The 18,004-nt window shown below is 39.1% G+C and overlaps 1 protein-coding gene across 1 annotated transcript in view; it reads left to right on the forward strand.

The window, feature by feature from the left end:
- Positions 1-18,004, forward strand: part of LOC126298783 (ATP-binding cassette sub-family G member 8) — a 290,336-nt gene that overhangs the window by 224,486 nt on the left and 47,846 nt on the right. The window contains exons 10-11 of the mRNA XM_049990244.1: positions 3,045-3,264; positions 14,493-14,684. Of these exons, the coding sequence (XP_049846201.1) occupies positions 3,045-3,264; positions 14,493-14,684 (412 nt within the window). The remainder of the gene's footprint in view (positions 1-3,044; positions 3,265-14,492; positions 14,685-18,004) is intronic.

Genomic DNA, 18,004 nt, shown 5'->3' on the forward strand with positions numbered 1-18,004 from the left:
AGGCTTGCAATAAAGTTTCTCATTTATGTATGGATACCGTATACAAACATTAATGCTGCTTTTTAAGGAAAGGTAACATTCAAAAGCTTAAATGTTGTCATGCAAATAACTTTACTTGATTCTGAAACCAGATCAGTACTTTATTTAGTTTATGAGAGACATTCAGATGAAACAAGAACGGAAATTAATCCTGAATGAAAAGCGTAACAAATGAAATAAATCATATTAAACTGACTGTAATTGTTATTGCAATAATAAATTACAGCAGTAAGGTCCATCATGGAGATAGTACCCACAGACTTCAGTAGATCATGGGATGAACAAAAGTTTGAGAATTGGACTGAAATGTGATTACAATTTTTTATTTATCTCTAACTTGCTGTTATTTTATATTACTTGCCCATCAGAAGATATTGCAATTTGTTTTTCACAGCTGCTCAAGCACAGCACAATGGAAGGGTTGTAGGAGAAGAGTAACACTGGTTTGGCTGAGAACTGCGATGAGTGTGGGGAGGCGAGTAGAGCGCAAGCAACAGATTATGCTGTGTTGTCAACTGGTGGAATCTATACCCTGTACTTTGGCTTTTTATGAACATCTACCATGTTCAAACTGCAGTTTGGTTGAATCCATTTGTAGTAGGAATTTGGTTGACTTTAAAATTGGACAAACACTCAACAGATACTCACCAGTAGCATTCATGTCTGCAGGAAACTGTAAAAGTCTAGATAAGGGCCAGTGACGTACTCGCATGTGTCATGCTACAATGTTGTTGACATGCTCTGTGATGTGTAACAGGAATGAAAGGGGGTGTGTCAGCCAGCTGCTGGATCTATGCAACTAGTGAAAGAGAGGCGGGCAGGCGATATGTTTGGAAGCAAGAGACATTGTACCACTTAACATCAGTATAATAATGAAATCTGATATGTATCCTGGGGAAAAAGAAATTCAACTGGGATCTCAGATCCTAATGTAACTATAACCTCAGGAATCACAACATATTCAGAAGAAACAGCCAGATATTTGTGACGACGAAGATAGAAACCTCACAGCTGTGCTATTAGAATGGTGGTGCAGTGGTGGTGGTGGTGGTGGTGGTGGTGGTGGTGGTGGTGGTGGTGGTGGTGATGGTGATGATGAAAAGCAGTAAAACTGCAGATGACAGGAGTAGTAAGCAGAAAAGATAGAAAAGAAATAGACCACACATTAATGTAAATCACTGGTTTTACTATTTATTATTTTTCCTTGTTACATCAAATGACAGACAATCAATAAATGGCATAAATTTATAATAGGTATAATTTTAACTTTTAAGGAAGATACTTTACATCAATAAAACAGTTTGTGGTTTGATTACTCAGAATATGCTAAAATATGTCCTTAAAAGAAAAGGGGTTGTCTTGTATTTGGGGTTATCTTATATTTGGGTAAATGCAGTAAATCTGTAGTTGTTAGATAGCAACTTTTTTCATTCATTGTTATTAAACCGTATACCATTTTATGATGCTGCTTTCACACTTGTTGGATATAAGAGTATGCTATTCTGTGGAGTCTGGAAACTGGATTAATGTCTGTACATGTTCTTATGGACATTCATACAGTGTGTTCACATTTTCCGGCTGTCACTGCATCAGGTATTCTTTGTTGGCTTGTGTGCCTGTGCAATGCTTATTAGGGTTGTGCATAAACTTGTAGCATTTTCTCATACATTTAATAAACATGACAGAGACTTTAGTCATCAACAATGTATTCTCCTTCACTATGTACAACAGTCTCCCAATGCTGGGGTAACCTTTTGATTCCCAAACTGTAGAAATCATGTGTATTTGAGGTGAACTACTCATCAAGCCATGTTCAGAGTACATTTTCATCTGGAAAGGTAATTCCTGGAAGGTTGTTCAATAGAGAGCAGAAAAAATGAAAACTCCGAGGGTGCAAGACCATATGAATAAAGTGGTTGTGGAATGACTTGTTGTTGTGGAGTAGCATCACTTCATGTAGTCCGTCAGGTCAATGTTCTTGGACTGCATCTGCAAGACATCTCAGTTGTTGACAGTAAATGTCAGCAGTGATGGTTATACCTCTGGGAAGCAGTTCATAGTACAGCACACCATCGCCATTCCATGAGAAACATAATATTATGTTTTGTGAATGCATGCAAGTCTTTGTACCCGGTGTCGCTGCTTTGTTTCTGCTCAACCATTCCTATGTTAGCAAAAGACACCATTTCTTGTCACCAGTAACAATACAGGATAGTGGTGGTCAGTGTTGTTCACTAGCCAATTGATGATGAGCAAGCAGGGATGCACATATGGCCACCCACTGATGTTTGTGATTTTGGCTTAGACCATGCTGTAGCTATACTCCAAATATTTGAACCTTCAGCATTGCATGAAAATGTTGCATGATGGTGGAATGACCATAGTTAATAACATTTGACAATGTACAGGGGCATGGATCAGTGTGGATTGACGTGTTTAAATGATTTTCATCAAACCCTGAAGATCTTCCTGAATGTGGAGAGTCACTAATGTCAAAACGAGAGAACGATTTTCTTGTCATGCTTTGTCCATCGGCATTATCCCTATATACAACAGAAATGTTTCTGACTGCCTCTACTGTTTTCACCCCTCTGTTGAACTCAAACGGAAGAATATATCAGAAATACTCCAATTTTTCGACTTGGCACTCAATTTTCTAGCATCCATAGCTCCACTCATTATATACAAATGACAAAATGGCAAAATGTAAACTCATGTAGCAGCAGTGAATTAAAAATTTAAAAAAAATCACAATTGATAAATAAACCCAAAGGAACTGGAATACCAACATGCAAAGCAAAAACACTATGAACTTGTGCACCAACCTAATATTACTAGACTTCCATCTCGTCAAATACAGAAATTATAGGGAGAACTGTTCCTGTTTTTGCAAAGCAGCAAAGTACAAGAACTTATTTTTCAACTTACTTTCATGAAGTTTCAAAAAAATCCATGTCATAGTTTTGCAATACTTTTTTCACATTTTGTCCTTCTTTGTGTTTCAGATTGATGCTCTAATTGAAGATTTAGGACTAGATCAAGTGAGATACACCAAAGTGGCTAGTCTGACAATGTCTGAAAAGTGTCGACTGAGTGTGGCATCTCAGCTGTTATTGGATACTGATATAGTTGTGCTGGACCAACCCACGAGAGGAATGGATATTTTTGACACATTTTTCCTGATTGAATTCTTGAGACAGTGGGCTGGAAATGGTGGAGCAGGAGGTAATCTGTATTGATCTTTTACTGTAGAATCATATGCTCTATTGCTTAATGAGAATGTTACATGTGAGCTGTGAGTTTTTAAGAGTCAGGTATTGCACAGTATATATGTAGACCAATCCAGAAAAACATATTCTTATCATCCTTTGTTAAATTTGCTTTGGCTTACCAAAACTATACCAGGGAAATGCAAGGATAGTTCTCTCACCTTTTTCTACCTTAAAATTTTCTGACTCAAATACACAAATTGCTAAAACTGCACTATACCTTACTAAACAACAAACAAGTTAGAGAAACTGGATGCCCACAAACTACTAGCTGCTTCTTTTTGTCTGACAAGTAGAAGTGTACCAAGTTTTCTCATAGACAATCGAGAGTTTCTCTATGGAGATCTGCACCCTGTTACTATATGTTCTTCAGTGGCCATTTACAGCCAGATTAATCTTAGTGTCTTTCAATATTTTGTTTGTGTTTAGTCTTTGCATATAGGGCAATACCTCTATTACATTGACTCTCATAAAGTGTATTCTAATTTATAAACAGTATGTAAAACAAGGGAAAGGCAACTACTCACCTCTAGCAGGTCGATGCTTGGAGCACAATAACATATACCAGAAACAGCATTTGCACTAGCTCTTTTTTCCAGCCGTAGTACACACACACACACACACACACACACACACACACACACACACACACACACACTCACTCATGGCCACAGAAAGGCTAATTATTGAGATTCAATGACTGAAAGCAGTCACTTGGTCTGATGGAGGAGGGGAGTGGTAGGGAAGGACACCAGGAGGAGGTAGCAGGAAAGAGGCATGGGCACACAACAAGTCAAAAAAGATACAGGGGGTACAACAGAAAGAGATATAAGAAAAGGGAGATGGGGAGAACAGAGGGGAAAAATGGGAGGGAGAAATAGGAGAGGAAGCTGAAGGTAAAGAAGGAGAAAGGGAGGGGAGACATAAAACTGAGGGGTTGAAAGGGTGGGGGGAGAGAGAGAGAGAGAGAGAGAGAGAGAGAGAGAGAGAGAGAGAGAGAGAGAGAGCCTGCATCCCCCCCCCCCCTCAGTTCTCCCCATCTCCCTCTTCCTACATTTCTTTTTGTTGTACACTCTGCACTTTTTCATCATCTGTTCAAAGACGAAGCCATCCGTTAAGAGACCTGCCTCTTTCCCACTACCATTTCCTGGTGTCCTTCCCTATCCCTTCCCACCTCCATCAGGTCAGGCAGCTGCTTTCAGTAATCAATTATCAATAATTAGTTTTTCTGTGGCCATGAGAACATGCATTTTGGTATCTGTGTGGTTGTATGTTTGTGAATGTGTGTACTATTTCTGGAAAAAGAGCTAGTGCTTGAAAGCTAGTGTGAATGCTGTTTTCTGTTATGTGTTACTGCGCTCCACGCATCGAAAGGTGAGTGGTTGCCTTTCCTTTATTTTACATATTGCTCCATCCAGAAATTCAAATTTATAAACACCCAGTTTTGACATGAACACTCATACAACTTCCCACTGGCTGAGTTGCAAACTGTGGAAGAAGCATGGAATAGCTTTAATAGCACTCTGGTAAAAGCAGCTAAGGATGTATGTGAAAGAACTGGTAGTAAAGAGGAATGCATTGATGGAATTCTGAAGTTAAAGAAGCAGTTTTGAAGAAGAATAAAGCATTTGGGGTATGGTTTCATCAAAGGACATCAGAAGCAAGGGAAGAATATGAAGTGAGAAAGAGGAATGTACAAATAGTGATTGTAGAGGAAAAGAGAAAGTGGATAGAAAAATGGAACATGAACAGGATAACAAAGGAAATAAGAACACTCTGTACAGAATGATCAGAAATAGGAGAAGAGGAATGGCAGGGAATGGAAAAATGGCCCATAGAAATGGAAATGAGGTGGAGGAACTGTACCTTATAGAGCCATGGAGGACCTATTTTGATGGTTTGCTGAATCTGGATAGAGTATTTGAGGAAGATAGAAATATGGACGAGATAGAGAGTGATTGGAAATTAAAAAAAAAAAAATCTGGTGTGGGAAGAAGTCCAGGAGCCACTGAAAAGCATGACAGGAGGAACAACAGTGAGATTGGATGAACAATGTGTGGAAATTATCAGAGCAGTGGAAGATGTAGATATACACTGGCTGTATAAAATTATGAAAGCTTTACAAAATGAAATGATGAGTCCATAACACTGGATGAATAGAATAATTGTACCTGTATTCAAGAAGAGAAGCTGAAAAGGTGTAAAATAACTAGTGGCATTATTCTTATGTGCTACTGAGGAAAAATTTAGGAGAGAAGTCTGGAGAGACAAATCCAAAAAACAATGAAAAAGCACCAAAGAGAACAACACTACAGTTTCAGGCTAAGTAGGTCCACAGTAGATGTCATATTTGTATTGAGGCAGCTGTAAGAACATTGATATGATTGTGGGGGAGATCTGCTAATGGTCTTAGTGAAGTCGTACACCGCTGTTCCCAAAAGTAAATTTTTGGAGGTACCAAGAAGAAAGGGACAGAGAAGCAGACTGCGCTGAGGTTCAAAGGACTGTGACTGGGAAGTATAAGGTGTTTGAGAGTGAAAGATAGTTAAGGCTGACATAGATAAATGATATGACAGAAGGAAAATCACTGCTTCTGTTACTTTTCTTACTGGTGATGATATGATACAGGTGGTGGGAGATACAGTGATGCTGTTTTCTGGTGATTTGATGGTATGGGGAAACAATGAGGAGGAAATACTGTAGCAGTTAGGTGTATGATAGGAGGGTGTACAATAGCTTGGCCTAAAATTTAATTCAGAGGAGAGTGATCTGGTGGACACTACAAGAAAAAGGATGGACCTGTAGTAAACATGACAGCTGAAGATAGTGTTAAGTTTCAAGTATGTTGGGAGTGTAATACAGAAAAATAGAAGAATGACAAAGAGGTTAGTCAAGATGCAAGGCAAACTGATATCTTTTTGAGAGGATTAATATGGAACAAAGAGGTCGCCCAGAAAAGGAAGGTTATATACCAAATGTATTATATACCTGTTCTGTTGTACACCTTTAAACCTGTGTCATGAAGGAAGTGAGAGAAAATAAGGTTCAAGCAAATGAAATGAAGTTTTTGGGAAGTCAGGTACATGTAACTTTTGTTCATGGAAAGGATATGATAAATGACTGACCAATACAAAAGAAGCGGTCTCGGAAACTGAAATACCGCTGGGAGAGTGGTGTGCTGACCCCATGCCCCTCCATATCCGCATCCAGTGATGCCTATGGTCTGAGGATGACACGGCAGCCGGGTGGTACTGTTGGGCATTCACGGCCTGTTTGGGAGGAGTTCAGTTTTAATACAAGAGGAGACCAAGGAATAAAGAGTAAAATGGTACAGGCATGCGCAGGTAATGTATGAATAGACGATACCTAGGAAGGTGCATGAGTTGGAGATTGAGGGTAGGAGACAAAGAAGAAGGGCAGTGTACAAATGGCTGAAAGGAGTGGAAAAGAGGAGAATTCTGGGCCACAGTAGTGACAGAGAGGTGGCAGAAGACCAGAGAAGATGGAGATGCTTGTTTTCCAAGCAGACCCTACCAGTGGTGGGAAACTACAAGATGATGATGATTCTGCATTATATGTATTTCAGAACTAAACAAAGTATCAGAAGAAAATTTCCTGCAACATTATGCTCAAATAAAATGTTCTCAGTGTTCTTGTCCTGTTAGATTTGATTAAGCACTGAACCATTAAATAGAAGATCAAGTTAGGACTCAGTTTCAACCAAATTTGTTTGTGTGTGCTTTCTGAAAAGTGTGGTGTTTATTGTACAGGGTGACAACTATTGAACTATATGAGAAAAAAGGTAAATTAGTTACTAACTATGGCATGCATACACTATTCATATTTAGATTATGACATGTTCAATATGCCTGCCATCATTGGCGATGATGTGGCGCAGATGAGCAGTGAAATTCTGCATGACTTGCTGAAGTATCAGAACATCAATGCTGTCGCTGACCTCCTGAATGGCTGTTTTCAGTTCAGCAATGGTTTTTGGGTTATTGCTGTACACCTTGTCTTTAATATAGCCCACAAAAAGGAGTCACATGTGTTTAGATCCGGAGAATATGGTGGCCAATTGAGGCCCATGCCAGGGGCCTCTGGGTACTCTGGAGCGGTCCCGACAGTACATCAAACACTCTCCTGCATCGATGGAGTCAAGCTCCATCTTGTATGAACCACATCTTGTCGAAATCAGACTCACTTTGGATAATGGGGATGAAATCATCTTCCAAAATCTTCATGTGCCATTTGGTAGTCATCATCCCATCAAGGACTATTGCACTGATTATTCCATAACTGAAGATTGTGCACCACACAGTCACCCGTTGAGAATAAAGAGACTTCTTAATTGCAAAATGCGGATTCTGTTTCCCCCAAATGTGCCAATTTTGATTATTGACAAACCAATCCAAGTGGAAGTGGGCTTCATCACTAAACCATCCATACTAATACCCGCCATGCCATACAGCCAACCATGCAGTTTGAAAGTTCTAATGCAAACCATTCAGAAGTTATCATAACTTTATTTTATATACACTGAAGCACCAAGAAAACTGATGTAGCCATGTGTATTTAGATACAGAGATATGTAAACAGGCAGTGTATGGCACTGTTGTCAGCAATGCTTATATAAGACAGCAAGTCTCTGACAGAGTTGTTTGATCAGTTACTGATGCTACAATGGCAGGTTATCAAGATTTAAGTGAGTTTGAACGTGGTGCTATAGTTGGTGGATGAGTTATGGGACACAGCATCTCGAGTGTGTTGTGAATATCAGGAATCTGGTAACACATCAAATCTCTCCCATTGCTGTGGCCGGGAAAAGATCCTGCAACAACGGGACCATCAATGACTGAAGAGAATCATTCAGTTTGACAGAGGTGCAACCCTTCTGCTAATTGCTGTAAATTTCAGTGCTGAGCAATCAATAAGTGTCAGCACATGAACCATTCAACACAACATCATCAGTATGGGCTTTTGGAGCCAAAGGCCCATTCATGTACCCTTGATGACTGCATGATAAAAAAGCTTTACACCTTGCCTGGGCCCGTCAATGCCAAAATTGGACTTTTGACAACTGGAAACATGTTGATTGGTCAGACGAGTCATTTCAAATTGTATTGAGTGGATGGATGTGTACCGATATGGGGACAACATCATAAATCGATGGATTTCAGGATCAGATACCACATGGTGCTCTATTAACTATCATACGTAATGCACTGCTGCGTTGTGCAGGATGATGTCAGCTTGTGTCCTGCAGATACATATCTGCATGCGATGGCTTGAGGTAGATGCTGTGTCCCAAAGTTCCATCTGCTTTCCTTCATACCAAAACATCAAAAAAGGTAAAGTGCCATCTTTTTCCACTTCCATTGTGAAATTTATATTTAGAAGGAATGAATTTAAATGCTGAAGAAATGTAGGCAGAGTATCAAGTCCATGTGGTCACACCACACCCCAGAAAACAAAGAGGTACAGGAGACAGAGGGCTTCCCATGGCAACACCATCCACTTATTCAAAATATTGGTAATGGAATAAGAAGTATGTTGAAGTCAGCATGTGTCCTTCTGAAACTTGTTGCTAATGATCTCAAAGAGTCCTGCAAGGACAGCTTTATAAATAAAGACACACCATAGAAACTTACTAAGAGATCTGACGATTGCAATTGAAGAGTTTTCAGGCGACCTGTGATATCTTCAGAGTTTTGAATATGATGATCACACTTGCCTATGAGAGGTCCCAATAGTGATGTCAGATATTTGGCAACAAAATAAGTAGATGTTCCAATGTTACTTACAGTGGGACGGAGAGGCGCCCCACTCTTATGGATCTTGGGTATGCCATAGAGTCTAGGAGAAACTGCAGGCTAGTGACTTGCAGTGGAATCAAGCTTGTCCTGATGAGTTTCAAAGTCCTTCTCTGGATTTTACCTGTCATATCACTTTTTAATTTACTGTATGGAGGATCATTGAGCAGTTTGTATACCTTGCTATTATATTCTGTGCGTGAGAAAAGCACAGTAGCATTTCCTTTTTCAGCAGGTAAGATGACAATGTCTTTATCTCTTCTCAATTCTCATAGAGCATTTCTTTCAGCTGAGATGATGTTAAAGTTGGACTTCTTAGGTAAAGCTCAAGTCAAGATGTAGTATGTGCCATGCCATCTCTCTTTAGCAGCATCCTCAGGAAGTTTCAAATCAGCCTGCTCTATTCCACTAATCACATCTCAGATGGGAATGGTCCTCAGTGTAGGAGCAAAATTCAGACCCGTCTCTAGCACAGAAACTGCAGCATTGTCCGAAGTCTTCTCCATGAGATTAAACATGGTACATCTTCTTAGTATGTTTTCTTTCATTCGGGCTTTGAGTCGATCGTATTTTGTCATTTGACTAACCTGGCTACCCAGTTCCAGGATACTTCGCTGAAGCCTTCAGATGGAGTGATAGTAATTGTCTAGGCACCCAGCACAATTCCTTACGCATGTAGCACACTCTTTCTCTCATAAGTGCCGCACTCGCCCATCGTTTAATTCTAATGGTAGCCACAGAATTTATACAATGTTTAAATTTAGCAAAGGTAGGAATGGTTTGCTTATCACAGCATCTCAGTAAAAATGCAGGGCTGCTTAACGATCTACCTCTCTTGAGACGTAACTTGTCGAACTCACGTATGTTCTTCGCCATCTCCGCACCATAAAGGTACCAGATGCAACTCTTCAAGATTTACCAGCAGAATTAAAAATTTAGTAAATAGTCTTCACTGGTTTGCCACCGGATGATGTTGTGCAAATTCCACAATATTTCCTCAGATCAACTGTCCGACATCTTCAGGTGATTCAACTTTGCTGGTGGCTAGGTATGACTAATGGCATCCGCACATCAATGCCCTGTATATAAACATTTGTGAGAAGAATGCGCAGGCATTCAAATCAAGCATGCACAATGATTTGCAGATAAATAGTGCCATCAGGTTGTCAACATCCGGATACCATCAGCCATACCCAGCCACCAGTAAAGTTGAACCACCTGAAGATGTCGGACAGTTGCTCCGAGGAAATATTGTGGAATTTGCACATCATCTGGCGGCAAATGCGTGAAGACTATTTACAACATATCTGCTGGGAAAGTTCGAAGAGTCACAAATCAAAATGTAGTTCATGTAGTATCAGAGCTATGCCAATAACTATCAAAGTTCAAAAAATGCCACTAACAAAACTAATATACCAGTCAGTGCATTCTTCATATATTGGGGTTACAACTGCCTCAGACTGGGTCTGTGCTGTCATATATGCAGGAATCTGGTGTGGTCTCATCAGAGTGCGCTCCTTATGGCTAACTCTACGTGAGTAGTGATGACTCGGTGGTCGGCAGTAATGTTTCACCAGCTACTTGGCACTATGTTTAGCATCTCATAATGCGTGTTCTCACATGGTGGTGTTTTGAGTTTTGTCTTCACTAGCAACATTCCTTGAATGTCTTAAAAACTGTGGTGTGGTTCTTTCATGTCACATAAATTTTCATAGATTTCAAGTTTTTCAAGTGAGAAGAGGCTCCTCTACTCTTTTAACTGAGTTTCATACTTGTATCTTCACCCTCAATTACCTTCAGAATTTTATTCTTGTAAACCTGAAAGGTTTGACCTTGAATCTATGTCTGCCGCTAGAAAGTAAATCTCTCGATGAAACATGTGATGGTGGCCTTTCAATTCTGACTGTCTTTATAAATTCTTGTAACCACTGGTATAAAAAAGAAAAAGAATATTTGCATATTGATAGCACAATACAATAAACACACAGTGTTACCACGTGACATTGATAATACTTATTGCCTTAATGACTTATTGTCCTATAATGTATGCACACCATCATTTTATTTTTAGTACCTTTTGAATCTCAGTATGTTTAAGTTTTCATCTCATTTGAAATACTCTGGCGCACTCACTCACTCGTTCATCCCAATGTCTACCTCATAATCTTAGGTCTACCTTTCCTACAAATTTTTCTTGGTTTTACATCTACTCATTGTTTTGCATATATTCATTGTTGATAGTCAAAATTAGTCATGCAGGAAGTAGCTTGACTTACTTGACTTAATTCCTTTGGCCCCTATGGGGGCATAGGCCATCCAGGAGAACTCGCCATCTGTCTCTGTCTTTGGCCATTTGCCTCAATTCTGCCCAGGTCTTGCCAACTCTTTTTGCTTCCCCTTCCACTGTCCTCTTCCATGTGCCCCTTGGTCTTCCTCTCTTCTTTGTTCACTGGGGATTCCATTCCAATGCTTTTTTTCTCGATGGCTCCATCTGGTTTTCGTAAGGAGTGCCCCAACCATCCCCATTTTCTCTCTCATATCTGGTCTTCTATAGGCATCTGGTTTGTTATTCACAAGAGCTCCTCATTACATATTTTTTCTGGCCACCAGATATTCATGATGCGTCGAAGACATCTATTCATGATGGGATGTTATCTTTTTATCCATTTTCCAGCTTTCACTGGCATACAGAAGGACAGCCTTCACATTTGTATTAAAAATACGGATTTTTGTTTTGTACGTGATATTTCTATTTTTCCATATTGGATACAATTGTATGAAGGCAGCAATTGCCTTTTTAATGCGGTTTTTCACGTCATCTCCTGCTCCACCATCTTCTGCCACTATACTACCCAGATACAGGAATGAGTTGACAGTCTCCACCGGCTGCTCACCTATTAACAATGGCACCTCCATGTTCCCTGAATTTACTCTCATTTCCTTTTTTTGCCTATATTTATCGTGAGGCCAGCAGTCTCTGCTTCTTCTTTCAGCAAGTTTAATTTAGCTTGCATATCAGTCAGCCTTGGAGCTAGTAAAACTATGTCATCTGCAAAATCCAAATCCCCCAGACGTTTGTGGATCCCCCACTGGATTCCTCGTCGCCTGACTGCTGTGACTCTTCCCATAACAGAGTCTAGAACGAGTAGAAAAAGTGTTGGTGACAAAATGCAACCCTGACGGACTCCAGTTGTTACTTTTATAGGTTGTGTCATATTTCCCTTGTGGAGTACGCAGCATTTGTAGCCATCATATAGATCTTTTATGATGTTTAAGATCTTCTGTGGCATGCCATACTTCTGCAGTACCTGCCGGAGCACTTTATGTTTCACGGAATCGAAGGCCTTTTGAAAATCAATGAACGCCAGGTACATAGTTGCTTGGAATTCTTTGTTTTGCTCTAAAATGATCCTAAGAGTGTTAATAAGATCAACACAACTGTGTTGTGCCCTAAAACCAGCCTGTTCTTTACGCAGTCGCTTTTCAAGGGATTCTTTAATTCTGTTTAAAATAATTCTGGTGAGGACCTTACTTGGCACTGACAACAATGTAATACCACGCCAGTTGTTACAGTCTGACAAATTTCCCTTTTTTGGGAGCTTTACCACCAAACCATTTTCCACTGCTTTGGAGATTTCTCTTCAAGCCAAATATGCTTCAGCAAAGGATGGAGCATTTTAACAGTACTTTCAATATCAGCTTTTAAGAGCTCTGGTGCTATGTTGTCTAGGCCTGGAGCCTATGTATTTTTTAGTGTTTTCAAGGCAATCCTAATTTCGTCCATTGTGGGGCACTGCAAATTTATATCTTGATCTTCTTTGACTTTGTCTGGAGCATCTCTTACTTGTTCCTCTTGGTTGTCTTCACAATTTAACAGTTCCTTGAAGTGCTCCTCCCATCTCTGTAGCTGTGCCTGTTGAGTTGTAAGCATCACCCCATCCTTGTTCTTAACTTGTCCTTCACGTCTGAAGTTCTTCATTCACAACCATTTGGTTGGAAGAGGGAATTGAAACATGCTGGCAAAAAATCAAAGATAGTTATTTAGATGTGGGAGAAAAAATCTTAGGATTTAAGGCACATCAAAGGAAGGAATGGCTCTCAGATGCTATGTGGAATGAAATCAGCTACAGGAAAGAACTAAAACTTAAGTTAAATTTTTGTAAGACAAGAGCGCAGAAGAGCGAAGTGCATAAAGAATACATGGAGGCGAACAAAAAAAGTGAAAAGATTGCTACGTCAAGATAAAAGGAAATGGATAGATGAGCAAGCAAAATTAGCAGAAGAGGCAGCAAGACAAGGAAATATGAAAGAGCTCTACAATATTACCAAACGGTTGTCAATGAAGAACTTCAGACATGAAGGACCCATTAAGAACAAGGATGGGGTGATGCTTACAACTCAACAGGAAGTAGCTTACAAGACTCATTTACCCAATTCTTGCACATTACCCATCAGCCTGTGACCACTAACAGATGGAATTAAGGGAGGAGATAAAGAAGATTCAAATAAAAGTTTACGTAGTCAGCATGAGAGTGTCACTGAGATGTTCATCTGATTCCAATGGCAGAGTGAGTTATAGTGGATCAAAGAGCAGCTGGCTGCTAAAATATTAAGAAGAATTTCAAGAGGAGTCTAGCAACATATTACTCCCCCACCCCTGCAACACACACATGTATTTCACAAAATGACCATGACATTAAAGTCAGGATATCTGAGCTTATACTGAGGTTCACAGCAAGTCATTCTTTGTGTGCAGAATTTATGAACGGGCAGAAGAATGGTACCACACTGTGTACCCTCTGCCACATACTGTAAGGTGGCTTGATGAGTAAAAATGTAAATGTAGAGTGCCAATCAGGACAGTCTTAGTTGTGTATTTTTCTGATATCCCTATTGCATAAGAAAATGCCTTTCAAATGTAGAGATATATTTGATGCTGAAAGGAAAAGTATGGAATGACTTTCTTTAGCTGTTTTCATTATTTTTTGTTCATATTTCTTTCCAATAGATATTGAATATACAGATTTGTCACGTGTGTTGCTAAATTATGATACATCTGTTAATTTCTATAGCTTTTAGAAATTAGCAGCCTAAATATTTATTGGTAATCTTAGTTATTTTTGTCAGTAGCACTGCATGTTAAGCTATATTTAATCAAATTGCATACCAATAAGCCTGAAACAGCCGTCACTTTGAATAACTGGAAACCCAAAAAAAGGTTCAATATTTACTTTCAAACTCTCACCCACTGTCAGCAGTGTTATAATAAAATTAACATCAGTTTTCATTTGTGCAAGAGTACTATCAGGTTCTTTCTTTAGTTTTTATGTAAATGTTTTGATTTTGTAATACTGTTGTTCATTCATTGCAGGTATCAGTGGCGGTCGTATTGTAATCTTAACATTACATCCTCCAACATATGAGATATTTACAATGCTTTCGAGAGTTGTGCTTATATCGGCTGGACAATTAATGTTCAGTGGACGAAGACGAGACATGCTTCCATATTTTGCTACAGTAGACTATCCGTGTCCAGCCTATAAAAATCCTTCTGACTATTATCGTAAGTATTATAGATAAGACTCTGAGTTACTGCATTTAAGAGAATACTCAATATTTATGCATTCACATGTTTTGTGTTGTCATTTGAATAACATCAACATAATTAAGAACATCACAGTAGTTAGGTCTTCATCAGACAGAAAATATTTCTCATTTGAGTTCTAGAAAACAGGTGGAAATAATCCAGTAGTACTTAGTCTGTCAGATAAAATGAATGTCACAGCAATTTTTAATGTTACAGATGGATTTATAATCATTATCATCAGTCATTAGACATTTACTGCTGGACAAAGGTCACCTATAGAGTTCTCCATGCATTACAGTCTTCAGCTAGTTCACTCTATGTTGCTTCTGCATATTTCCCAATGCCATCTATCCACATTCCATCTCAAGCTTTCCTCATTTCTAGGAATCTAGCAAAGTCCTTATTAGATCCATCTACCATTCCTCTACATTTTTTACATGTTCTGCCCATTTCGGTATCATTTTCATACCAGTCAAAATTTCACCTTTTTGTCCAATATGTTTCCTGGCCCATTTATTTGTTTTCATGTCTCTCCTAGTAAATTCCAACATGCATCTATCTATTTCCCAATAAGCAGTTTTTAGTTTTGAATGTTTTATTTTTCTCACAGACAGTTGAAGTCTGTCAGATGTAAGTCAAAACTGGAAATATACTCTGAAGACTTACCATTTTAGATGTTGATTTATAATTGATAGCCACTAACTAGGCATCCATTTTTTCTGAAGAGTACCTTACAGCTGTAGCTTGCATAATCACACATAGTGAGGTGGTACACTGAAGGTATGGCACATAACTCACACTTGTGCTTGTGGTCCAGCTATAATTACCTTTTTGTTGAATTAGCAATGGGGGATTAAATAGTAATCTTACCACACCAACAACAACAACAGCTTCTACCAAATACATGTACTGAACTTTTCATTGAAGTAAGCAATTACAAAAGAAGATTGTGTCAGTTTTATATGTCAAGCTACTTGATATGTAATGAAGCTCAATCCTCCTCTTCTTCTTTGTGAATTTATCAGTCCTCAGATTCACAGCAGGCTGTTTGCAGTCTATTTGGCTTAATAAAACTTGACTGATCACAAACAGTTTTATGCCACATTTATCCCTAAATATGCATAACAACTAGCTGTGATCTTAATTGGGAAAATCAAAAAATGGTCCGTAGCAGTATTCTCGAGATTGTAATGCAGGTTCAAAAGTTTCAAAAGGAACAGACTCAAAGTTAATGGGTCTGTCTTGTAACTGTCTCATCACTGTGCCCAATAGTTCACTGTAGATAATTCTGAATTTTGTTTCCAAGCTGAGTGTTGCATCATACCTTGGATGTTTTGTTACTGGTTCCTCTATGTTTTGGCCACAAATGACCCTATCCCACATTTCTTCAAATGTGTCACATTTGGTTTTCAAAATTTCTTTAAATTAATTAACTTTTTTTACAAACTAGCCAATATCATAATCTATTGCTTCCAATATATCAAATTATGTATCAGTGAGGGGACAGTTCCCACAAAAGTTGAAACTGAATCTTGTATTGTGATTTTAAACCCACAATCAGCAGTATAGCCATCTTCCTCCCATTTTTCATCTTCTTTAAAAGTGAAAACAGTTCACTGTGATACTCGTGCACAGTTTTAACTGAAAGAGACATAGAACTTCACTCAGTGGCAGGCACTTTAGACAACCATTTCTTTACGTCTTGATCTAAAACCATAATTCTTTTGGTTAACCTGAAGAAAAGGTACCATGATCATTCACAAAGAGTAAATGCATCCTTTGATCTTGATTTGGCTTGTTATAGTGTGAAATTCAGTCTTTGAGTGAAACAGTGGACAAACATTGCAGTAGAGAACACTTTTTCATTCTAGACTGCAATCCACTGAATTACCAGTGAAAACTTCAGTCCCATTGTTACTCTGAGCAATTAGTTTTTCATTGCACCCATAATCTTGTATCACTTGTTCCAGAAATGACATAGTACCTCAGTTCCCTGTCACAAGAGCTGTTCATGAATTTTACAAATCTTTCATAGACTTGACCGTCGGCTGTGATGTAGCAAAATGCCGAGGAGCCCTGCAAGAGATTTCAGTTAACGCTGTGTATTAATGATTTCATAAGTAATAGAACCTGGTGCGTTGTCTTGGAGGCAAGTGTTCATCAGAGACAAGGATATTGTTAGGAATGCCCTAGAGACATGTGATAGGACTGCTCTTTCTCTATATACATAAATGATCTGATGGACTGAATGAGCAGCAATCTGTGGCCCTTGCTGATGATGCTGCAATGTATCATTGTTGAGTAACTTTAGGATGATACAAGATGTCTTGGACAAATTTTCTAGTTGGTATGATCAGTGGCATGTTGCTCTAAATGTAAAAAAAAATTCAAGTTAATACATATGACGAGGAAAAACAATACTGTAATGTTCAAGTACAGCATTAGTAGTGTGCCCGCATCTCAGGGTCGTGCGGTAGCGTTCTCGCTTCCCACGCCCGGGTTCCCGGGTTTGATTCTCGGTGGGGTCAGGGATTTTCTCTGCCTCGTGATGGCTGGGTGTTGTGTGATGTCCTTAGGTTAGTGAGGTTTAAGTAGTTCTAAGTTCTAGGGGACTGATGACCATAGATGTTAAGTCCCATAGTGTTTAGAGCCATTTGAACCATTAGTAGTGTGCTATTTGACACAATTGCATTGATTAAATATCTAGGTGTAACACTGCAGAGCAATATGAAATAGAACAAGCATATAAGGATGGTAGTAGTGGAGGTGAATGGTTGACTTTAGTTTATTGGGAGAATTATAGGAAAGTGCAGCTCATCTACAAAAGTAGACAGTGTATGGAACACTAATGGACCCATTCTTGAGTACTGCTTGCTCAGGTGTTTGGGGACACCCTCCCCCCCCCCCCCCCCCTTACTAGATCAGACTAAAGGAAGACACTGAAGTGATTAAAGGTGTGCTGGTAGATTTGTTACTAGTACATTTGATCAGGATGCATTACAAAGATGCTTCGTGAACTCAAATGGGAATTCCTAGAGGGAAGACATCATTCTAGAAAATTTAGAGAATCTACATTTGAGGCTGACTGCAGAATGATTCTACTACCTCCAATGTAAATTTTGTGTAAGGACCATGAAGATAAGATAATAGATATTAGGACTCCTGTGGAGGTATGTAGACAGTATTTTTCCATCACACCATTCACCAGTGGAACAGAAAAGGAAATGGCTAGTGGTGGTACAAGGTACCCTATGCCATGGACCACTTGGTGGCTTGCAGGGTATGTATGTATGTAG

The sequence above is a fragment of the Schistocerca gregaria genome, chromosome X (genome assembly GCF_023897955.1).
Source record: "Schistocerca gregaria isolate iqSchGreg1 chromosome X, iqSchGreg1.2, whole genome shotgun sequence".
Lineage (NCBI taxonomy): Eukaryota > Metazoa > Arthropoda > Insecta > Orthoptera > Acrididae > Schistocerca > Schistocerca gregaria.